Raw genomic sequence first — 25,859 nt, 5'->3', positions numbered from 1 at the left:
CAGTCCACAATTGTATAATCTGTGCTTTAATCACTTCACCAAAACTGACTCTTACAATTACATAAGACCATTAACAAATCTTAAGGTAATATACTCCTGTCATTTCTTTATTTGAAATGTTATTTTACAATAGATTAAAGTGATTTATCTTAAAATTTAACTGTAAAAACATGTTCTATATAATACAGCAGAAGTTTTTGACTTCTGCAATTACAGTATTTGTATATAATAAACTTGATTTTCAAATTTTAAGACCTTACATTAGAGCATAATGTTTTCCCATTAGTCTCATCAGTTACACTATAGAACACCATTATCTAGAAACATAGCAGTTTTAGTTCATTTTCTTTTTCACCATAATCAGGAGGCAATCAATAAGCTGTATTTTAAAACAGCTGAATATCATATCAACCAAAAAAATAAACCTTCATTGTTTGTTTTCCGTCTTCTAACTTTCTAATTGTATTTAGAAAACTACTACCAGCTGTTCTATCCTAATATAAATCTGATCAATAGACAGAAATGTAATATAATGCTACAATGATCTTAAAACAATGTAGAGCAAAAATGGACTATGAAAGCATTAAAACAAAGGAAAAGGTAAAACTTTACAGTAAAACTTTACTGTAACAGTCAAACATTTTGCTGACCTGTTAACAATAAAAAGGGATGTTCTGGATTCAGCAAGATGCAAACATTACAAAAACAGCCAGCTGTGACTTCATAGAATATCCGTATTATACAGCCTGGCTGAATTTATAATCAGCTGTTGCAGGAAGGCAGGAGTATGTGGTCAAAAGAATGGCCAGTAGTGTGATCCAAATTCTGCCTAATTTTATATAAAATGTAAACAGAACTTCAATCACACTTACAATGGTTGCCACCTTGATTTTTCTGTCCATATCCTGCAGATGCACCTGCACAAAGATCTATCTGGTTTGAAGCATTTACAGTACCTTTCCTCAAAGTGACACTCAAAATTTACCAAATCTGCAACTGTAGCAGACTTAGCAATGATTATAGCTGAAAGATTTACTGTTTTGTAAATTTGAGAGGACTATCTGGACAAAGAGCTCAAACTGCAGGGGATGTTTTAACCCTGATGAACATTCAGTCATGAGAACAGAGCACCTAGTTTTTGAATAACAATGGCATCAAATTTAGGGTTCCTGGGTTTGCTTAAATCCTCTGACAGGGGTGGGAAGTACCTTCTGTGGCCGTTCTGAACTTGAAAGGAGTTGTATATGCTCTTAACAAGGCATATTACAATTTTCTTAAAAAAGTGAGTCTGCCTTCAAGTATCATAGTCTTATTCATTTTGATACATTTCTTCCAGTGTTGGATACAGTACAACAAATTGCCCAGTTCTAATTAGTCAGTGGAAGTAACTTAAGAGCAGGGTTGTTTGCATAGCTTTAGATAAGGTATTGCTGTTACCAGTAAACACCCTTTTCCACTGGCATTCATTTACAAAGTATTTCTTTACAAATGCACAATAGCATCAAAGGGCAAGTTTTTAGTATACAAAACCTACGACTAAGTGTTGGTTAAATTGGATTTTTTTAAATAAAGACAGTACTTGCTTTTATTCGATATAAGTGTTTATAACTTGCCTCTTCAGGGCTGTTTTTATTCTTTATCAAGCATTCTTTCCAATGAACTATTTTGAACCGATCATGCTATTTGAGACTCAGCTGGGTCTACATCTCAGTGTATTCTTATACTGAGATGTATGGCTATGCATAGTTTTGTGGCTTTTAAAAATATATAATTTTGGTGGCACCTGTGAAAGCAAAATCAACAGCCTCAGGCATTTAATTTTATTTATTAAAAAGTTATCACATATAGTAACAGTTAGAAATTAGACTTATCACCCTTAAAATGCAATCGTAGTAATCCTGCTTACTTCAGCCTTTGGGGGTGGTGGTTTTGTACTGTTTACTCTATCTATTGCATGTCTAACCAAAAGGCTGGCATTATAAAACAAATTATACAGTTCCAGTACCATATAATTTTGGGAATGGGGATACATGCTTTCAAGGATTTTTCTTCTCCTTTCTAAAGACTTTTCCCCCCAGTAGGAACTGAAAACTAAGACGTTAGACAAACTGTTCGTCAGGAAGGTATTGTCATAATAATTTTAGTTCATATGATTGCTTAGGACAGTTGTATTTGTTGTATTAGAAATATAGCAAAGATGTCTCATTCAAGTATAGAATCTTCAGTAGTGCAAAAAGAAAAAGAAAAAATGTAAAGGAAAAAGACAAGGATGTTTTAATTATTCCAGAGCTTATAGTTCCTGCGTTAATTATGGTATTTTTCAAAATCTTCCCATACTAGAAGTTCTTATGTAAAATCAGGAATGGAAAGCTCAGTTCGGTTTTCTGAAAGAGAGAGAAGGGGCAGTGATTACCAACTTCAGTGCATGTATTTCTACTGAAGTACAGGAATATATATTTCTTCCAATGAGATTATTCATCAATATTCATGCAAAGGGCCCCCTTTATTTCTCTTTTATTTTTGTAAATAAGAGGTAGACATTTGGTATTATTTATAGTCTGGACTTTTAACATGTACGCACAGAATTAATAAAGTTCCATTTGTGCATTTTAATCTTAAAACAAAATACTTCTTTACAACAAAATTTCTGTTGCTGAAGTTCTTAAATCGGAGACAAGTTACTACCCCCTGTTGATAGGGCCCGCAACCTGGGTGTCCTCCTTGACTCGCAGCTCTCCCTGGAAGATCACATAGGAGCTGTGACCAAGGGGGCCTTCTCCCGGGTTCGACTAGTTCGCCAATTACGGCCTTATCTGGACCTGGATGCCTTACGTACAGTCACCCATGCTCTTGTGACCTCTCGCCTAGACTATTGTAACGCTCTCTACATGGGGCTGCCCTTGAGACCCACTCGGAAGCTTCAACTGGTGCAAAGTGCAGCGGCACGGACACTCTTGGGAGCCTCCCGATACTCCCATATCACACCTCTCCTCCGTGCGCTGCACTGGCTTCCAGTTGCCTTCCGTGTGAAGTTCAAGGTGCTAACAATGACATACAAAGCCCTACATGGCATGGGTCCGGACTACCTACGGGAGCACCTTCTGCCAATGTCAGCACCGCACCGTCCTGTGCGCTCCCACAGAGAGGGCCTCCTCAGGGTGCCACCGCTCAAGGAATGTCGGCTGGTGGCCCCCAGGGGGAGGGCATTCTCAGTGGGTGCGCCAGCCCTCTGGAACAGCTTACCAACCGAAATCCGGATGGCCCCCGACCTCCGCACCTTCCGGCGCGAATTAAAAACTTACCTGTTCCAGCAGTCCGGCCTGGCCTGATAGCTCTAATTGGGGTCCCAGTTTGTATTTTACTATTGTTTTTTTCACTATTGTTCATTCTGTATGCCTACCTTATTCTGTACACCGCCCCGAGTCCCTCGGGAGAAGGGCGGTTTATAAAAACAAATAAATAAATAAATAAATAAATAAATATTTAACAAAGCTCTCAGGTTCATGTATATTCTTCTGTACCTTCAGGTAGTCCTTGACTTACAACCACACTAGAGCCTGCCCATTACAGTCATAAGTCGGGAACAGTCCCAAAATGGGTCAGTTACATGACCAACCCAATTTTATGACTTTGTGGTGGAAAAATGAACGCAGCAATTGTAAAGTGACTGCGGCAGTTCTTATGTGAATCATTTGATAGCTATGGAGTATTTTTGCTGCAAACTAGACATAAATGACAGGTTTTGACAAAAATGTTGTAAAGTACAGTCAAGGGCCTCCAGGACACTGCAAACAGCTGTAAATGTGGAGCAACTGCCAAGGTCAACATATGGTCACATGACTTGGGAGGCGCAGCCACTGGAACCTCAGAACCAGGCTGTAAATATCCCCAAGGATGTCTATCATAACGTCAGTCATTAAGTGAACAATCATAAGTTGAGGATCTGTATGTTCATTCAGGAAGCTTTATTATTTTTAATTGTATAAATATATGAATTGGGAAAGAAGATACTATGTTAAAAAGGTGAATTGCTCTTTTAAATTCCCAATGAACCTCACAAATGTTCCTTGAGTATTATAAAATAGTAGCTTTTGCTTTGCCTCAACCACTGGACACATTTTATGGCCACAAACAAAAAACTGCATTCCGATTAATGTAGTTTGAACTCAGCCAATATGTCTGAATTTTTCTCCCCCTGCTTCCCCAAAAAGACTGATGGATACTAGATAATTCTGCATTTCCTTTGATTATAAAGTAATTTCAAATATGTGTCTGTAAGAATACTCTTTTCTTCATACAGCAAAACAAGAATTTTACACTCTTGTGAAAATCCTTCCGCATTGCTGGTGATTATAATCTGCCAGAATCAAAAACAGAAAACCAAACAGCACCCAGAGGTCTGATAAGGATTTGTTATTTTTCACTTCTAAGTAACTGATCCAATAACACATAGCAAAAATCTTTTTGAAGCTTTGTTCCTATTTTAGACACCTTTATGGACTGATACTGAAGGGCCTAGATGGATGGAAGGGTAGTAAGATGGACAGAATTCAGAAAGGGGGGGGAAAGCCTATTGCTCCATTGTTCAATAACAATAATATTCACAGCTGAGAAAGTTGCATATCAGGTATGGCAAGTAGAGCTAAATCTTGTAACTCTTGCCCTATTTACACTGGAAACCCTCTGCAAATTCTGTGCTATTCCATTCTACAGAATAAAAATTTTGGAAGGGATTTTGGAAGTCTTCTAGTCCAACTCCTTACTCAATCAGGAGACCTTATACTGTGACTGACAAATGGCTATCCAATCTCTTCTTAAAAACTTCCAGTGGAACACCTACAATTTCTGGAGGCAAGCCATTCCACTGATTGTTCTGTCAGGAAATTTCTCCTTAGTTCTAAGTTGGAACTCTTAATAAGTTTCCATCCATTGCTTCTTACCCTGCCCTCAAGAGCTTTGGAGAATAGATTGGTCCCCTCTTCATTCTGATAGCCCATCAAATATTGGAAGCCTGTTATCATATCAACCCTAGTCCTTGTCAGACTTGTCAGTGATATTAACATGTTATGTTAAATAAGTACTATTCCTCTGCTGATGTAGCCTAGAACTGCATTGGCTCTTTTGGCTGCTGCAGCACACTGCTGACTCATACTTAACTGGTTATCCACTAGAACTCCCAGGTTTTTCTAACAGTTAGTGCTGGGGAGCCACATGCCACCTATTTTATACCTGTGCATTTTGTTTTTCTTGCCCAAGTGAAAAATTGTATTTTACTTGCCAACGAATTTGATTTTGTTGGACAGGCTCAGTGTTCTAGTGTTAAGATCCTTCTGGATCTTGAGTTTATCTTCTAAAATGTTGCTTATTCCTTCAGCTTGGTGTTGACTGCAAATTTGATGAGTTTCCCTTCTATCCCCTTATCCAAATCATTTATTAAGATCTTGAAGATATTGGGCTCCTTGGGGTACCCTATTGCATGCTTCCCTCCCTGTAGTTGTAGTTCCACTGAGTACTACCTGTTGATTGAAATTTTGCCCTTTTAAAACAGACACGTCCCAAAGTTGGGTCTTGACTTTTTTTTAAACACAACTCAGGCAATTGCTCTTGTTCCTAATCAGGTTTTATGAAGAGAATGCCCTTGAAGATTGTCCTCACTGATTGATCTGGCATAACATTGCTGAATAAATAAAAGAAAAGAAAAATTTGGAATAAACAGATTGATGTGTTAAGAATCAGTAGAAACTTTTAAAGAATTGTGTTGATGACAGATCAGTATGCAACTTTACTCCAGGAACTCCAGGAATACCAGGGGGTGTTAGATTCAAAGACCAAACTAATCTAGCCCAGAGTCACCCTGTGATCCACTGTAGTAGAAGATAGATTAGAAATTATTTCAGATTAGTCCTAACCAGCACTTCAACTATACACAATGCTTTCCATTATCAGTATTCATTAAAATGTTTGTTAATGTGACCCATAAAATCTGCAGATAGGTTAAATGTATAGTATGTACTAGTACACTCTCACTATTTTAGATACATTTATTTATACTTTATTTCCATCTTTGTAACTTTCCTCCTATTCTGGATGTGTCCAACAAAACAAGCATACAAAAAACAATGTAATGAAACTCGAAAATTATTCAACTTGGAAAACCCTGCCCATTCCCCATGTACTTCTTGCAGAAGAGGACTTAGCAAGTCTTCCCAAGATGTTGCTTATTAGATGGCTCAATTCAATCTTAGCTAGGTGGTGCCTGGTGTTTTCCAATATAACACTGTCTGATTGACTGGAATTGATCTTTTAAAGTTTGTAAAAGCATATTTCTCCCAGACCTAGATGCCAAGCTTTTGTATACAAAACATGCATTACTGTCAAAGAATTTCTTATTTTCATTCCCAAGACTCAGGGATAAGAATTTGGTTGCTCCTACAGGTTCAGACATAAAGTATATATAACTCCAATCCATACTTTCATCTTACCTCCTTCTTCTTTGAAGATATAAATGCACCAGCCATTGGGTAACAAAGGGCCATAAAACAGCAAAGGCTAAAGCACCAGGAGAAATCTCAAAGGGCCACCACGATGGTTTCTAAATGGTATACAAAATTCAGGTTCACCAATAAATATTAAAGCAGCATCTGCTATAAAAAATCCAACATTAAATATTAAAATGTCCTTGGTAAAAGCCCTAATAAGCAGGCATATACATAGAATGAAGGCTATTGCTAAGTACATTGATTTGTGCTTCTTAGATTGTAAGCTGCCCTGAGTCTTCGGAGAAGGGCGGGATATAAATTGGATAAAAATAAATAAATAAGATGCCTATCAACTATTTAAAAACACTTCCACCAAGATGACCATCACCTCCCAAGACTGGAATAACTGTTGTGCTGAAAAAAACTTAAGGATTACTGTATAAGTTTGCAACAATTATTGGTTCACATGTTATCACAAGTGAACACTGTTCTCCTAGACTTCATCATTATTTCTGAAGAAATTTTTTAATATTATATGTACACAGTAAAATTATACTTGATGTAGGACTATAGAAATTGTCCTGCAATTTGAGTATTTTCTCTGTAAGAACATCAACATTCAGAAACATTTAAAGATTTAAATTACCAGTCAGCAACTGCCAATGTAGCAACACAAATTTGTTTCTTAACATACATAAAAAAGTTCAATATGGTGTTTCTGTTTCATTTATTTTTGTTGGCCATTTTGTCTGAACGCTGGCATGCAATCTTTGTACATATAGCTCTTGACTTCCAACTATATATTCATTAATGGTTCAGTTACAACAGCCTCAGAAAAAGTAACTTATGACCTATCCTCAAATGTTATGACTTTCATACCAATCCTTGTTGACAAGTGATCACAATCTGGCTGCTTGGCAACCATCTTGCATTTATAAGAATTGCAAAGTCTTGCAGTCACATAATTGCAATTTGCATTCTTCCCAGCTGGCTTTTGATAACTAAAGTCAATTGAGAAAGCCTAATTCACTTAATGACTATGATAAAAATGTCCCCAAAATCAGGTCCAGTTACTTGATGACTCATTAACGATATCATTGCTTAGGGTCCAAGATTCCAGTCCCAGTTATGGTCATAAGCTGTGAACTATCTCTAATTAGGTGAAATAATAAACACATTCGTCTTTTCAAATAGTTAAAATAGCATTTAAAATGTTTTCTGAAATAGTTTCTTAGATATTGTGCAAAAAAACCCTGTACAATTTAAGAAAATCACAATAAATTCAAAACTGGTTTATATGTATATTAAGAAGTAAATAAAAATCTACCTTAACAGGTGCCTCAGGCTGATTATTTGAATGTAGTGTTGCCTACAAACACAAACCAAATTGAACAAAGTATTTAAAAACATGTTTCAAATTAAAACTTTATATTGTGACATATCTTTTGGGATCTGTCCAGGTATAGTTTCTGCTCACATTTATTAAAAAATATGGCATATAAGAATTTAGCTTAAGTAATAGCTAATTGCCTCCTTATGTGAACTTTACTGCTCTCTCTTTGTCCCTATTACATCCCAGAAATGTTTTTTCCATCTTTCCTTTTCTAATTGGTATGGACCTTTCAGATAATTCTGTAACAAAATAAACTATAAGAAAATTATTATTTTTTTACTTTGATTAAATAGTTTAGATACTGCAGTTCATAAAGGAATTAGAATAGTAAATAGTAAAAAAAAACCCTGTCTTTCAAAAATGTCTTCTGTCTCTATTTTCCTTTTGCTGGAGTATGTGGATATGGGTGGGAAGTGGATTTCCTTAAGGGCAAACATTTTCTCCAGTAAATACTTTAGCTAATAAGCTAATAAGCTTCTAAAATTTAAGAAAGCTAGACAACCCATGTCATGTTGGGTTTTAGAAGTATTTCCTTTCTTAAACAGAGAAACAGAATGGATCAAGGGCCAAAAAGTAGTTGTAGCAGAAGCAACTTCCTACCGGCTTGATGGGATCAGTCTACCCAAACCCCAGAGGGCTAGGATGGGGCCAGTGTATTAAATCTGCAGGCAGTAGTCCATCAGCATGGCAGCACTGAAGCAGCTACAGATTTGCTAAATTTCAATCTCACATGAATGATGTGCCTGAATTTTGAACACATTCTGCAAGCCCATTTGAGGTATCTTGATTCAAAATGGTTGTCCCATGAGGCACTGTTTTGCCCAATTGATGGTTACAGTCAAAGACACATGAGAGTTTTAGTAATCGACTAGACAATCCATGACCCATTGTTTCAGAGACATTTCCTTACCAGATTCAATAATAGTAGGGCTTCTAATGTATTGCCTTCATTGGAAAACTTCTTAAAAATTCAGGGGGATATTCAGAGATATACCTGCCTTGAAAATACCCCATATTGAACTGTACAGCATTGTATAGATAGATAAATAGACAGACTTCCTTGGATACTTATTCACATATGTTTACCTGTGAAGTTGTGAGTGTCTCAAGTGCATGTAATCTCTGAAGAATATTCTGCATATCTTCTTGCAATCGTATGAGTACAATTGTGATCTGTTCATTGAGGGTGCTCCGTGGTCCTCTGTCTGAACCCCATCGTTCTCCATCTCCTCCACTGCCTATCTGTCCACCTTGGGCACCATCTCCTAAAGGATACATTCTGTGTCCTAAATTAAGGGGAAAATACTTTTAGAAGGAAAGTAAATGAATCAGAGCTACATATATTTTCAAAAAGACTTAATGGTGCTTGTACATTCTTCAAAGTCAGACGCCTCTCTTGCTTTCCATAAAGTAGGCTAACTTTTTCCAATTCTCCAGTAAAATGTGAAAAAAGATGTCACTACTTTAAAAGGATTCTTAAAGCAGTGCCATTTTTTAGACTTGCACAGAAAACTAATAAAGATGTGGCTGCTTTAATAAAGAGTTCTATCCCGAATCATTTTCAAAGTGTGCCAGCTGTAATATGTATTATATATAATTTATGCATCAACCATGCAGAAAACCATTATTATAAGAAATTTTAAGAATGACTTTAAATATGCCTCATTTATTCAAGAGTTCCAACAAAATAAGTATTCCAATAATACCTCTTCCCCTTCGAAATCCATAGAAATCAACCTTTTCACCATTTTTCTTTTCTTTTTGAGGGCCTCCATCATTTGCTTTGCCATCTTCACCGCCACACTTGACTTCACCCTTTCCTTCAAGTGCAGCTTCCTTTATACTTTCTGCTTTGTGGTTTCCAAGTTCAAGAAAACCAGAAGTTTCTATAAGATTATTATGATCTACTTCTGAGAAAGTTAATGGATGTCTGGAAATTTCCTTGACTGATGAGCTGATTTCCGGGGTCTATAAGTTAACAAGAACAAAAGGCATTATTTATTTATCAAATTTATATAGTTTACCCAAGGAGTCTCTGCTGCATAACAAACAGGTAGAATCACATGTAAAAACCACAGATTTAAAAAATGTCAAAAGTCACATTAACAGTATATATTATAAAAATATATACAAACCCTAGCTGAAGAGGGGGTAAAAATAACCAGCCCAGCAATGGAGAGATCTAAGCATCTCACTGGTTCTTTGGGAGCCCCAGGTGGGCCTAATAAAATTATCAGATCTTGAGAGCCTTATGATAGACATATTAAAAGCAATGGAACTAATCTAATTTTTGAGAGAAGAACGTTCCATGAGTCAGGTGTCATGGCAGAAAAGTTGTGCAATCATGTGATCAAAATTCAGGCACTCAGCAATCTGCATATATTTACAACAGTTGCAGCATTACTGGGTCATGTGATTGCTATTTGCAACCTTCCCAGCCAGCTTCCAAAAAACAAAGTCAATTGGAAAAGTTGGATACACTTAATAACCATATGATTCATTTAACAACTTCAGTGATTCACTGAACAATTATGGCAAAAATTGTCATGAAATTGGGTGTGACTCACTTAACAATTGCTTTGCTTAGCAATGGAAAAGCAATTGTGGTGGTAAATCAAGAACTATCTGTATCTCTCTAATTAAGGTGACCTTAATTATCAGCCTCCCCCTTACTCTTTGATTTTAATTAAATACAAGATAAATGCAAAGATGCATAGATGAAAACTATTACTTTTTTAAAACTAACATTACGCTTTAGAAAGATGCAAAAGCTATCCAGGCTCTTGGGAAAGTTTTATTATTGTTTATTAGTAACTGAAACTGATATATATCAGACCTGAATTCTTTGACCAGATGGACAATATAAGATGGCTACTGTTTACAGTCAAAAAATCATTTTGTGTATTTGTAGAATCATTATGTAAAGATTTTTTTATATAACAATATAACATTGCAAAATTTACCTCCTCTTGTCCAAATTGCTCCATTGAATCACAGTATATTTCACTATCTGAATCACTTGTCAAGAGTTGAATTCCAGACACTTCAGTGGTGTCTTCATTTTGACCTGTGTATACATGACCAAATACTCAGCAACAGTGGTGACTTAATACTTACAATATTAAAATAAAATTATCTCATCAAACATCAGAATTAGAATTTTTTAACTTAGTAATTTGTAAAAGCTGAATGGTTTGCAAAAGAGCAGATGGACAGAATCTTTCTTTGTAATGATAGTTCACAATAAAACAATGCTGTTATATATCTATATCTGTGTGGATATGTGTGTGTGTGTATGCAAAATCAAAGGTAGAAAAGTTAATATCTCAAAGATTTTTCACTTTCTACATGAGAGGAAAACAAACTGCACATTTTAAATTATACAATTCTAAATTATGTTAGCGCAATCTTTTTCTTTGTACGTGCAAGGCTTATGTATATTTACATTTCTGTATTTTCCGAATGGATAAATACCTGAGATATGCCCCTTCAGTCTTAGTCAATCTGGTCAATCTGGTCTGGGTGTGTAACCATAATCAGATTGGCTAACAAATGGATGGGAGTATGCTAGATTGAGAAATTGAATGACATCTTGGAAAAGACTTTATTCCAAAGGCAAGAAAAATCTGAGTTGGCCCACGCCATCACAAAAAGCCAAAAGCTGAGCCAAAAGCCATTGACAGTTTGAGAGCATCCCAATTTCATTGTTTATGAATACACACTTGTCATAATTTAATTCATTTTGCCATATCTATCGATATACACTATACAATGTTCTATATGTAAACGACAGTCTATTTTTATACCTCCTTTTCTTCCATAGTTGTTGACATTGTTGAAAATTTAAAGGCTACCTGAAGCACTTTTACAGTATTTCTTCAACTTAGGGTTGTATATAGGTAAAGGTAAAGGTTCCCCCGCACACACGTGCTAGTCGTTTCCGACTCTAGGGGCCGGTGCTCATCTCCGTTTCAAAGCCGAAGAGCCAGCGCTTGTCCGAGGACGTCTCCGTGGTCATGTGGCCGGCATGACTAGATGCTAAAGGTGCACGGAGCGCTGTTACCTTCCCACCACAGTGGTCCCTATTTTTCTACTTGCATTTTTACGTGCTTTCGAACTGCTAGGTGGGCAGAAGCTGGGACGAGTAACAGGTGCTCACTGTGTTACGCGGCACTCGGGATTCAACCCGCCAAACTGCCGACCTTCTGATCGACAAGCTCAGCGTCCTAACCCACTGAGCCACCGTGTCCCTTAGGGTTGTATTTAATATCTATAAATAAGTATGTTTGCAGAAAAAAATATTCATCGGCTTCAACAAAAAGCTAGCCGTCTTTTGGATGATAAAATTTAAGGAGGTTCCATTATTTGCCCATTATTTAAGCGGGTAGAAGAATAAGTAGGAAGTATTAATTTTCCCACTCAAGCAGGAAAACAAACAATCAGAAATTAGGACTACTTGGTTGCAGTAAAAGGAAATAGGTGTTTATGGTACTGTGGCATGTCTAAATAGCAAGACTATTTAAATTAATTCTTCATTTAAACTGGGCACCAACCCACTGTTTGCTCTCCTATGTGCATCAATGCTTGAAAACAAACCAAGCAGCCCCAACAGGAAACGTTTTCTAAAAAAATTATCCACACTGGCAAACATGAATGTGGATTTGGATAACAAAAGCACCTGAAGACCATACCTTGATGAATAGAATCCCAGTTAGGGATGACTGGTAACTCAAGGCACTTTTCACTTTTCTTTATTTCATTATCCGCACTGATGCCATTCAGGTTAGATTTGGTCTGTATGCCATTGCTCACATCCATGTTGGAAACAGCATTACAATTGCCATTAACAGCCACACCATCTAAGTCCTTATCAGGGGATGAATTTTGTTTCACATCTTCTGAAAGTCCTAAGCATATAAATTTACAAAAAGAACCTCATTATAACATACTGTATTTTTACAAATACAGGTAGTCCTTGACCTATGACCCAATTGACCCAAACTTTCTGTTGCTAAGCAAGACAATTGTTAAGTGAATTTTGCCCTATTTTACGATCTTTTGTACCACAATTGTTAAGTGAAGTTGTTAACATGGTTGTTAGGTGAGTCTGCCTTATCCACTGACTTTGCTTGTCAGAAGGTTCCAAAAGGGGATCACATGACCCTGGGAACTGTGACCATCATAAATATGAGTCAATTGCCAAGTGTTTGAATTTTTATCATGTGACCATGGAGACACTGCAATGGTCATAAGTGTGAAAAATGTTCATACGTCACTTTTTTCAGTGCCATTGTAACTTTGAATGGTCACTATACAAACTGTTGCAAATCAAGGACTACCAGTTCATTTTTAACTCTTGACCAATAGATACAGTATTTATGAAGTAAATATTTCACAAATTAATCTAAATGATCATTGATAATAAGTGCTTAAAACAGCTTGTTCTTTAAAAATGTATCAATCTACTATCTATTTATATTATATCTAACAATATATGTGCCACCTATTTTTCCAGACAGTCAAGGCAACATACATAGCAACTTTTCCCATTTCTCCCACAACTTTAAATGCTGGGTTAAGAGACCATGAGAACGATCCAAATTGGCTCTAAACTTCCGTGGCTGACCCATGGGTCTGATTTTTCCTAATAACTTGCTGTCTATACTTTTTCATTTTTTACAGGGAAATTGAAATTTTAATTACCATTAGAAAAAAAAGAGATTACACTATACACTTTCCTGGGAACAGAATCTTTGTAACTAGGTGCAACTGAATTCCAACAACCCAACTTACCCAAGTATAGAATTACAGGATTTAATTACAGAATTAAAAGATTTCTCAATTGGCATGGCACAGACTCAGCTTACCTGAAGAACCATCTTGTCCCAATTACTTCAAACTGTTCCACCAGTAAGGCAGGAAAGGTATGTTACAGACTCCTTTGGTTAAAGAATTTTAACTGGTGGCAGCTAGGAAGAGTAGAGCTGCTCTACTCTATGGAAAATCTTGCATTCGGAGGTGACATTGGTCCCCACTTTTACAGCCTTCTGGAACAGCGTGAAGATGGCACTGCCAACTGGCATGAGGACTGAAGAGTAGCACACAACTCCAGGTCTAGTGGGTGGCTTGAAATTGCTCCCTCCACCTTTTAACTGTCTCTAAATTTGTTTTTATTTGTGTTATGGAGTTTTCATATGGTTTTATGATTTTTACCTACAAACCATCCAGAGACAGTGAGAGGGGCAATGTCTAAATTTGATGTAAATAAATAGTTCTTTCATTTTTCAATACATTATAATGTATTGATATTCAAGCTACATAGCCCAATTTTATAATTGCTTATTTGAAAAATGCTTTATGTACCATGAGATTAACTCATAAATAAGTGACAAAGAATAGAATTCTGAATTATTCATTTATTCAACTCATTATTGTCCCTGCGCTTTTATTCGCCATATTTCAGAAGTGTTTGCCATCATCTCCTTCCTAGGCTGAGAGAAAAAAGCTGACTTCATGCCTAAAGCAGACTTAGAACCCACAGTCTCCTGGTTTTAGGTTTATAACCTTTAACAAATAGGCTCTTTTTCAGAAGTTAAGGGCTGAGAATTATCAAATGAGTTCACATAGCTTATTTTCACTGGATAATAAACCCAAACTTGTTCTTTGTAATCCTGGACTTATTTTATCTATATTACGTATTATAGGTAGAAACTGCCCTTCACATGGAGATGAACTTCTGGAATCCTCGACATTGTTTAATCAAAGGAATTCAGAGAACACCAACTCAGCCACTTGAGATCAGCTGGGCAGACAACTATGGAAGACAGAAGGTCCCTCAAAAAACTAGGACCTACAAGTTAAAATATTAAAAATCTAATATAAATAAGAATCATGCTTTCTCATTATTGTCAGGAGAACACAACTATTTCCTAACAAGGTTTGCCAATTTTTTATTTTTATTTTTTGCTGTCCTGAAACAGCAGATTTATCAAAAATCTGTGAAAAGGTATATGCTATTTAGAAATAAATATGTACCTTTATCAATCTGCTGGACATCTCTCAATTCTTCCTGTTGTGCTTCTTCCTCTGATTCTGCTCCACTGTCGTCATTTTCTGATTTTCCATTCATAGTTGGCACAGCTTTGTGAGGATCTATTAAGATAAATTTTATTTACCTAAAAACTGAGGTTGTAAAATAATTGTTTAGGTACCTAATTTTTAAGGTGGCATGATGGCTCAGCTGTTAGAAGTGCTAAGCTTGCTAGCGAGAAAGCTCACAGCCTGGGTTCAGGACCCGAGTGCTGCACAACAGAGTGATTTCTCATTCCTTGCCTCAGCTCTTCCCCACCAGGAACTCTTTGGTAAAAAATAAGGATTTAAAATGGCATAAATGTGTATTTTTAATTAAAGTTTACATCAGAAGCTGTAAAATAATATTTCATACCTCTGATGAAATACTCACACTAAAATTGATACCATTAAAACTTATGGCAGTGTTTCTCAACCTCACAACTTTAAGAGGTGCAGACTACAACTCCCAGAATTCACTACAGCCAGCATTGCGGGGAGTTGAAATCTACACATTTCAATGCTGACATGGTTGACAAATATTATGCTATATAAATTAAGCCTTTTTAAGTTGCCCTAAGTCTTTTCATTATATTTGTAATATCATTACTTTCTGTCAAGCAAAGAAACATGTATCCAAATCATGCCTTACTTACTCCATATTGGAAAGTTAAACTATCTCTGTAAAAATTTTGTTACTGCTGAATATATCTCAGGAACAAAATAGACACCCTATTATGGAGTCATAAAAGCATTTGGAGTAGACCAAATGTTACAATAGCATTATTTGGCAGTCATGTTTTTCCCCCCAAATATTCTATTCACATTCAGAAGCAAGTGCTAAATTTCATACCAGGCATCCATATATAACATTTCATATAGCTATGTTTTTTTTGTTATTTGATAACAAAAAATTAGCATATTACAGACTTGTTTTCAAGAAGCTAAATAAGGCTACTTATTTTTAAAGAACAGGTTCTAGATGTACATACTGATTTTTTTACAGGAAATGATCAGACAGCAAAATGCTACTTTGGCTAAGGGAATTGTTTAAAAACTTTTTTTAATTGAACAACTGCTTTGCAAATGTTTTGCTCCAGTTATTTAGCATGGTTTGGCAGAGTAAAAGAGTACAGTGTTCTTAGAAGTAAATAAGACCAAAGTCCCTTTGACTTTTTTGGCCATGATTCTTTCATATCACTAATATTGATAAATCAAGACCTATTTTCTCTATTTGTGTGTGTGTGTGTGTGTGTGTGTGTGTGTGTACGTCTGTATATCCTCAGATAATGTAACTACAAATGCATATTAGGAGAAAAGTATAAGAGAATATCTTAATTAAAGGCCTGAATTTACAGATTTTATTTGACCTAACAAGCATTGACCTTATGCACTACGAAAGTGGCACTGTGTTAGTATTTATACTTATACAAAGAATGTAGTTAATGTCTCTTCCACATTTTTCTCATTGTATTGCTCAGAAATATAGCACTCAGACATTGCATAGCAAAGAGACATCACCTTCCCATATTCTGCCACAGCTGAAAAACTGCAGCCCTCTACAAGGAGATGAGAGGCAATAAAACTCATAATCTGAGCATTAAAAGCGGCTGCTTTTATAGAACCCGTTCAGTTAATAACTAGCTATTCGGTTAAGTTTTTACCTTCCTTTGTTTTTTTAAGTTGTGCAAACCCAGCTTGTCTGATTGGTTTATGAACTAACATCTTCTCCAAACCTACAAAATGAAATATTTAATCAAACTAAATATGTTATGTAAAATCCCAGTCACCTGAGGCATGGAAACAACTGCATGATATCAAGATTGCTATTATTTTTTGATCATCATATGCAGAATATAACTAGCTATTAATAATAGAATCTGCAATCTCGTATTTCAGTTCATATCAAGTTATCTTTTCAAATATTACATTTTGTTGAAGGAAAAACAAGAGTTAATGGATGCATATTTTTTTAGACCATGGTTGTCCACCTTTTGGCTTGCTTGGGCCACACAGAATGAGGAGGAATTATCTTGGGCTGCATATAAAATATATTATTGTTAAAAAATTACAACCTTGTGGGGCTGCACTGCTAGCTGTCCAGAGCCACATGTAACCTGCAGGCCACAGGTTGGACACGCTTGGTTTAGACATTATGAAAAAAAGGACTAGCCAAGATAAGGCAGAACAAAGGACAATTCCATGGAAGTTATGTCAAGATAATAGAAATAAATGCATTTTCACCGACGTTATTAGCCATCTTATTTTTTGGATATTTATAATTTATATAGTAGGATTGCAAAAATTCAAACAACCACTAGGTGGAAGATCAAGAAAAATCTAAATTTTAGCAGCCATTTAGGCTAATTCCAGAACTTTGCAACTCAGTATGGTAACCCTACTATATGCAATATTCAGTGGAAATTATTCTAAAACAAGTAATCAATAATCCTCAGTTAGCAACGGCAATTGGGAGTGCAAATTCCAACACTAAGGACCATGTAGTAAAGCACAATGTCATGTGAACTAGCCGCTTAATGACTGAAATTTCAGCATTTCTGATTGCTGTGGATTATTAAGTAAGGACACCCACTGGTTACTATTTGATTTTATTTATAGTAAATTGGCAAATAAGGTCACAAATGTAAAGATGGGGATGCTGCAAATGCTAGAATTTTGAGGACCATTCATTCAGTATCACTGCTAGTTCAAAAGAATACTCAGTGAGTTGTTGCTAATCAGTACCACAAAAAAGCTTTATTATTTTAAATCACTGGTAGTACAAGCCAGACAAACCACATTAAAATGTAGTGTAATGTAAAATTAAGCAACTTATAACTGATAATAGATAAGAGTTGTTTTGTATTCCCACCTGTGATTAGATCAGATCCTTTATTTTTTTTATCCTCTACAATTTCATAAAATGGGCCTAAAACATGTAGCAGTTCCTCAACTTTGTCTGTCACTGGCATTGTTTCAAGAATCTGGAGAAACACAAAACATATATGAATCACATACCTTTCAGTGGTAAATTTGACAATCACTGTGATGCTTTGCTCTGAACCAGTTCCACAAGAAGAATCTCTATAGATTTAACTGCAACCTCAGACAGATTTGGATTATAGCCCACAGTTATCAAAACTAAATTAGCAAACCTTACCATACTTGCATTAATCAATTTTATCTACTATTTACTTTTAGGAGAATTCCCAATATTTCTAAGATGTTGGCATATTTGTGGTGGAATCTGCAGCTAGAGTGGGAGGAGCAAAAGACTGGCTAGCTTAGAGTCTTTGCACAGCAGGAAACCACATGGACCTGACCACCTCCAGAATCCATGAAACCGTTATCCAGCTACTGGCAAGATTCTTGTAAATAGACATGCAACAATAAAGAGGCGACTCTAATCAACACTCATGGTACTACTCTGGTTTTTTCTATCTTACATTTTTTTTGTTACTTTCTTGCTTAAGAGAATACACAGTAGTACTGAGAGTAGTATTTAAAACACAGTAGTAGTATTTTAATTATAGCAAAACGTCAATTTACTGTACCTTAATGACAAGGTCTTTGCATGCAATGGATTTCACTATTGTTTACATCATTTGGCTGTGCCTTCTAATTTTGTTTAATAAATATTACTTATCTGATTTTTTTTTGTTTCTTTTGAGGTTCGCTAAATAGTTTGTCCCTGTCTAGGATGAAATCTAACTGATATCCATTATTCATGAATGTCCAGTAAATCAGAGATTACATTTCCATGTTTTTTTTTCTTTATTGATATAAGGACATCATTACATAAATAATCTAAATTGACATAATTGGTATAACCTGTTGTGGCTTGCAAATGTCCTTACAGAAATGTCAGCAATTGCTATATTTCAAAAACAATCCCCTATACAGAAAAGTAGTTTGACTAACTTTTTTCTTCCTGTTCTATACAGGTGGTCCACTTATCCCTTCCATCAAACTTTTGTTTTTGTAAGCATCAGATTTCACAAAGCAAACCTTCTTGTCAGTTTGTTAAAACAAGATTTTACTATATAACTCTACAAAGTAGGATCCACTAACTTGACTCTATTGACCATCAATATAGATATATGGTAAATGTGAATACACATAACAAAAAGACACAAATACATGGGAAATATCTTGTTTTGAAGATGGTACTAAATGATATATCAAGATGTGTTAATTCACTAACAGTTTTTCAGAATTCCTGTACAAACCTAAGTTACTCAATTACATAGCTACTTGTCATTCCATGTTTTCTGCATACATTTGCCCTTCTATAGTTGGGCAATCATTACAAACAAAACAGGTTTAGCTAGAAAATTAAGGATTTATCATCTTCTAGTCTTCTAGTCATATGAATTCACACTCCCTTTTAATATATTAATATCTACTGAAAAGGGTATATATTTAGAATTTAGTGATACTTCCTTATTCAATATAAAAAAATTGGAAAATGCTGCATTTCTCTCTATCCAAGTGGAATCAGACATACCAAAAATTCTGCAGAAGACATAAGATCTGATAAGCCACCAAAGTGGAAACGTCTGACATATTTTTAGATTTTCATCGGACATTTTCAAGCTACCCAGAAATAAATTTCATTCAACAACAAAAATGGTGATCTTTAAACACAAATTTAAAATGGCACACATTTAATTTTATTTTGCTGTAAAAAACTAATTCCACCTCCAGCAATCCAGGGAAGGCTGTTTGCCTCAGTTTTTAAAAAAAAAAACTATACCCAATTTGGTGAGGTGAAGACATAAAAGAGCTAACAACAACATAAATCCCTAGATAACACACATATGTACTATACATACTATTTACTCACTACTCTCTCTTCTCAACTCTTCCCCACTGCTACTACTTCTACTACAGCTGTTACTACTCTTTGTGGGTACTGCTAGAAAAAATATCTTTCTGGGTGCTTGCTTGCTTGCTTGCTTACATATATCATCTTCTTCTCCCTCCCTCGCACTCAGTTGTTTTTACAACTCAGCTTTTGTAATCAACTTTGCTGGGCTGACGCTGAGGAGAGGACTTAAAGAGAAGGGGAGAAGGCAGCACAGGTGCAGACAATTTTCTGGAGAGTCTGCTTTCTCACACACATAAACTTCCATAATGGGTTACACTAGGGCAGGGGTAGGCAACCTCGGCTCTTTTATGACTCATGGACTTCAACTCCCAGAATTCCTGAGTCAGCTGACTCAGGAATTCTGGGAGTTGAAGTCCATGAGTCATAAAAGAGCCGAGGTTGCCTACCCCTGGGGTTTATCATTTGATTTTTTGTTTTTTTTAATGGCAGCAATTTTCCTAATACTCTCAATATGAAGGCAGCTAGTTCTAAGATTAATGTCCATTAAGTAAGTTACAGAAATTTCTTCTGAAATGTAGTTTAAAAAAACCTAATTCCTGAAAAATGTATATATATTCTATCTGGGTATATAAAACAGCTCTTACCTTTTTCATTTCTTCAACATATGCAATCATAGCATCTTCTTTGGGCATTGTGCCTAATGAACTCCATGCATCCCTACAATGAATGTCACAGGGAGAACAGCTTCAAAATACTGCCCTACTTTACTATGATGTAATAATATCTTCAATAATTAATATGTGAGCTTTATGTGTGTGTATTGCCTAAGGAACTGCATATTTTTTTCAGTACAGAATCACATTGTTGTTAGCTCAATTTTTTTTTAAAGGCAAAAAAGTGATCAAGCTCTATTTCAAATACTATATACAGTCATATTTTTGTAATAAAGCTTTTGTCCCTCAAAAAGTAGCCATAATATGCAAAAATGTGAAAGATTTCTATGATCTCCAGAGTTTTCTGGATCAGATTTTAAAATACATTTTCAGCACCATGTGGAGATAGCAAGGACTGAATTTAAATTTGAGCAAAGGATGTGCTCTATTCCCAAGACAAATACTTTCCATACAAGGTGGGGGGAGGAATAGACAAGGTAAAAACATCTTTGTTGTATAATATTTACCATTTGTATCTACCAATAGGATCCCAAAATCCAGGTCTTGGACTATTACAAGGTCCTTGAGTTGCTTGCTTATAAAAGCTATAGAATTTCAGCATCATTTCATTTGTTGGCTGGAAAGAACCTATGGGGAAAGATTTTTAGAGTGAAAAATAGTGACATAGTTGCTTTAACACAGTGATTCTAGGTTATTGTAAACTCAAAATAGGCAATCATTTATGGGAACTTAAAAATGGCTTTATTCCCACTAGTTTCAACTCAAAGATCAGTTATCTTGCCTGTTTATTTTGACTTTAAACTCTGAAGAGACCTAATGAAGAAACTACCTTTGCACAAATAGAAAAAACTCCAATCAATATGAATATTCAGGCAATGGTATCAACATTACTTTCTGTTTCTTTCATTAGAAAAAGTAAACTATCCAGACAAGTATAAAAAAGGATGATTGGTGCTATGTCTCATATTAGATTTGAAGTGGAATCCATAGGTAAAAACCATATTCTAGTAATAAAACACCATAAAAATTCAAAGCACATTCCACTAAAGTATGACAATTATTCCATTAACGATAAATCAGAATGTTCTTATCCCTATAACTTACCTAATAATGTTGAATCCCCAACTGTCTTTACCCTTTAGGCAGGTTAGCTGTTTTAGACCTATCTTTGACCATATGCAAAATAATGGCAAAATGGGCCAGTAAAACAGATTTTAAAACTCCAAAGTCTTTATTCAAACATCCCCAAATCTATTCCATTTATTTCATTAAGCTACTGTGTTCTCAATATCTTAGAAATGGAATTTAGCATATCTATCTTGCTTACAACAGATGTACCATATATTGATACAGTACTTCCATTTCACATTTATAGTTCCAAGAATTACTTGTAAGAACAATTTGACATATATATTGAAAAATGAGCTTTTGATTCCAAAACATGGCTTTAAAACCCAACCAAGCAATATTACTATGAAGGAATAAATGATGGTTCTTCTAAATAAAGAAACACAGAAATAAAGTGGGGGCGTTATTTTCACAGCTAAAATCATGTTTAGACAATTGAACAGGAAATTATTTTCTTAACTGGCAAGTGGTTAATTAATAAACAAAACGGAAGGAATGGAAATGAAATTTTGTATTTGATCTATTATTTTTTAAAATACTTTTTAAAAATTCTACAAATTATGTTTAGTGGTGTTAATTCCTATGCTACCCCAGCAGTTTCAGGAAAAGCAAGAAACTTGAAAACATATTGTTACACTCACAAGCCTTCGCCTACACAACATCTAATGAAAAGGAATAATGTATTCCTAACCCTAGTGTGGACATCTGGGGTGCTAGCCAAAGAAGAATTCATTGAAATGTAAATCATTTAATTGTCAAAGAAACTGTAAAAAGTAAGGCAATTTTAGATTCTGAAGAGCTGTTCTCATTCACGGCTAACCATTTTACATTCTACAGATATTCCAAACACTTTCTGCCTTCACCACCAACCACATTGTCTTCCCCACTGAACTTTTTTTCTGAATTTCTAACCATTTTGTTTGAAGGAAGAATTTCTGAAGCTTAGCTTATAACTTTAAGATGACTGAATAAAAACATTTTTTTCAGTAGAGGGAGGCCACACTTACAGGGATCTGCCTAGGAAAAGGACTTAGCCCTTGGAACATTTTCTCTCTACCTCACCTAACAAATCTATTCAGGTTAATGAGAAATGAAAACACCCTGGAAGATATATATGGAATTGCTCCAACCAACTTGCTCGGACTGAAGAAGCTACTTGGATAAGCAGTGAAAGATTTGTATGAACAGGAAAAGAAAAGTCCAGTTGCCAAGACTCAATTTCCAGACATTTTTTCAGTACAGATTTAAGATTTGTATGTTATGATCAATACAAGTCCCTACTCAGCCTGGAGACAAACATTGTAGCAAGTACACAAAGTTAGTGGCACCTAACTCTAGAAGGGACAATTTTCCAGCACTGTGGAAAAATGTGATTAGGGTGATTCTACTCATTAATGCAAGTCAATGAATATATGGGAATTTGTACGGCATATGCAGAATCATAAGTGAACCACCTTGACTTAATTGACTGAATATACTTAGGCTAAAACATGGCTGGCTGGTTTGTGGGCCAGAGCGTTGTGTGAATCCAGGCCCAAAGAGAGATATTTGGCGATTTTCTATCTAGAGTGAGCAGTCTACCTTGAATATTCCATATCTAACAAAAAACTTCCTCAAGTTGTTCTTGACCACTTTGGCAATCCCAACTAAGCAGTTTGGTGTAGCCTTTCACTTCCCAGTCACCATGTCATTTGAAGGGAGTCTGACTAGATCCAGCTCTGCTTAGCTTTGATACTACTCAAGGGTGACTAGTTATTGACACCAGTTATTGCAAAAATTGGACTCATCCATGTTTCGCAATTCCCCCCCACACTGTCTACCCCCATCGTTTTCCTTCTACTTACCATTTTTGGGCAGGCTCTGGATCACCTTCACGGCCGCTTCGAAACGAGTCTTATGCACCGAGCTGTCGCCGCCGCTCTCCGTCTCTGCCATGGCCGGACTCCTGCTTCAGCAGAGCAGAATCGCCCCGCCGCCACCGCTTTCCTTATCGGATGTGGGCCCTGCGGCCGAGGCACTTCGGGATCATCCAGAAAAGAGGAGGAGAACGCGAAGGCCGCGGAGAAACGGAGAAGAGCAGCCCGCTTAAGTCAAGCCGGCTTCTCACGTCCTTTGCCCACCACCGCCCTCGGCTCTCCGTTTGGTTTTTTCTCGGCAGTACCTGCATTCCCCCAGCTCTCCCAAGACCCGTGCTTCTGCTGGTCTACACAGCTGACGGTCGTCGAAAATCAACAGAGCGCAAACGCCTACCCTTTAGGCAGAAGACAACCTCGTCCCATTTCTGCACCACCCTGTACACCTAACTTATGCAACTATCCCTACTCCTGCTGGCTAAAAGACAGGAGAATTCAAGAGTGAGTGAGACAAGACAAGCTGGTCCAGGCCAGGCTAAGGAGCGAGCGCCATTGAATTCAATAGGATTTATTTCCCACCGAGCTTTTATTATGCATAAAAGAGCTCATACAGGATCTTGATTTCTCACCCAATATCGTAACATCGTCCTCTGATTCTTCATTTGTTACTGATGCAAGGAGACTACCTTCACCCCCTACCGTACCTTACAAAGTATGCAGGGAGAAATCCTATCCCGAAAGCTTCAGCAGAAAAGAGGCACGGAGGAAGGAATCGGTGTGCTATCTCGTTTCTTATGGCAAGAAATGAGTATGGAATTGTTCTAGCCAAGCGTTTCTGAGAAACTGTTACTTACCTTCTCTTTTCTATCTCTACTTGTATCTTTGCATATTAAAAAAAAACTTTCCCCACACATCGAAGTCATTCAATCCAATCGTATTCAGGTTTTGCTCCACTGACGTCTAAGGGGCTTTTCTCTCTGAAATTGCAGATAAGGGGACTGCAGTTGTGCTGGTCATACAGACGATCCGTAGGCAATATAGATTTTAACGAATGAACTTTTCCGACATGTAAACAGCACGCGAATTTCGCTTTACTATCGGTACCCTTCTGATTCGGGACTTGTAACTTAAATTCAATTCCCAAACGCACGAGAAAGTTATGTAGGAAAGTTCAATTCAACCTTTGAGTAGTCACCATAGCATAAAAGCAGTAATAAAAGTTGATTATAGACGAAATACTTACAGGCATTGAGTGAGCTTCTCTGCAAAGCTTTAGTTTCTTTTTTTTTTTTCAGCCCATCAACATTCTCCAAATACGTTCTACTTTTCCTGCCCACACTCCTGACTGAAACCAAAAACCTAAACGCAACCTTTATTCCCCACTCCTCCGCACCATCAATAATTTCATTTCACATAATTAATATTAACAATCTCGCGATGCAAACCTAACCAATCGATTTCCCAGGGCGGCTTGCATAGCGGGCAGAGAGCTGTGCTCCCTTTATCCTCACCAAACTAAACGCTCCCAAGTTTTCTCCTTCCGTCCTTCCTTTCCAAGACAGCTTTGCGATCCGCTTAGAGCAATCTCTTTCTTTATTCCACGAGTGAGATTATTCACCTATTATCAGGCACAGCTGGAGGGGCAGGGGTGCCTCTCTGCCAGACTGCCGACTCTACAGATGACAGTTTTAAGGCCAAATTGCAGTAAAATGTCCTTCCTCCAACTTTCAAGACTAAAACGTCATCCTTGGAAGGCCGAAGCCCGGGCGGCGTCAAGCAATAGTTAAGCTTCCATCCATTTCCAACATTAAAGGACTGCAAATCGTATCAAGAGACGACTTTTCCTACCTTGGGATGACAGGCTCCTCCAACCTTTGCCCACGGTTCAAAAGATCTTCTGTTATTGTCTTCCAACAGTAGCCTTCGACTCATTCTTGTCCCGCCTCCTAAAGAGAATTCTGGGTAATGTAGTCTACTTACTAGCACTTCCTGTTGCTGACATCCTGCATACCGTAGAAATCTTTGTGTGTGTGTGTGTGTGTGTGTGTGTGTAGATCAAAGTACTTTTTTTCAGTCTGTGGATCTTTTATTCTCGGGTAATGAACTTTAGATGCTTATATGTATTAGGAAATGTAATGATTGATGCTTCTTAACTTTGGGCATGCAGTGCATTTCATTGCAATGCTCCTTTTTGGTGGAATTTATTTAATATTGTTCCTTGGAAATTATAACTGCTATAATTATAAATTATACTGTTATAATTATAAATTATAACACAACTGCTTTGTGTTTCCTTTCTTATTTTAAGCTTCTTTACGAATTAAACCACTCATAGTTACTATTCACTGAAGCAAAATTTAAATATAAATTTTAAACAGCCTTGGTGGAGCAGTGGGCTAATGACTCCTTAGGTAACACCAGCTGCCTGCAATT

The 25,859-nt window shown here is 36.5% G+C and overlaps 1 protein-coding gene across 10 annotated transcripts; it reads right to left on the bottom strand.

Annotated features, from left to right (window-relative positions):
* Positions 1 to 10: 10 nt before the first annotated feature.
* ACBD5 (acyl-CoA binding domain containing 5) lies at positions 11 to 25,366 on the bottom strand (the record flags this gene model as incomplete). Of its 10 annotated transcripts, XM_081343877.1 has the most annotated exons (15): positions 25,275 to 25,366; positions 24,281 to 24,403; positions 23,418 to 23,590; positions 20,952 to 21,072; positions 20,416 to 20,488; positions 17,813 to 17,924; positions 16,605 to 16,676; positions 14,908 to 15,024; positions 12,564 to 12,779; positions 10,836 to 10,939; positions 9,579 to 9,840; positions 8,959 to 9,158; positions 7,807 to 7,848; positions 6,483 to 6,592; positions 11 to 1,783 (listed from the first exon to the last, which is right to left on the bottom strand). In XM_081343877.1, the coding sequence occupies exons 3-15, from the start codon at positions 23,506 to 23,508 to the stop codon at positions 1,708 to 1,710; spliced, it is 1,596 nt and encodes a 531-aa protein (XP_081200003.1). In that variant the 5' UTR covers positions 23,509 to 23,590; positions 24,281 to 24,403; positions 25,275 to 25,366. The 10 variants fall into 10 exon arrangements, with proteins under 10 accessions (XP_081200003.1, XP_081199999.1, XP_081200002.1 ...); XM_081343873.1 differs by having other exon boundaries at positions 23,418 to 24,403; XM_081343876.1 differs by lacking the exon at positions 25,275 to 25,366 and having other exon boundaries at positions 24,281 to 25,236.
* Between the last annotated feature and the right edge of the window lie 493 nt (positions 25,367 to 25,859).

The sequence above is a fragment of the Vipera berus genome (genome assembly GCF_964194415.1).
Source record: "Vipera berus genome assembly, chromosome: Z".
Taxonomy (NCBI): Eukaryota; Metazoa; Chordata; class Lepidosauria; order Squamata; family Viperidae; genus Vipera; species Vipera berus.
This window is presented reverse-complemented; position numbering and strand designations above follow the sequence as displayed.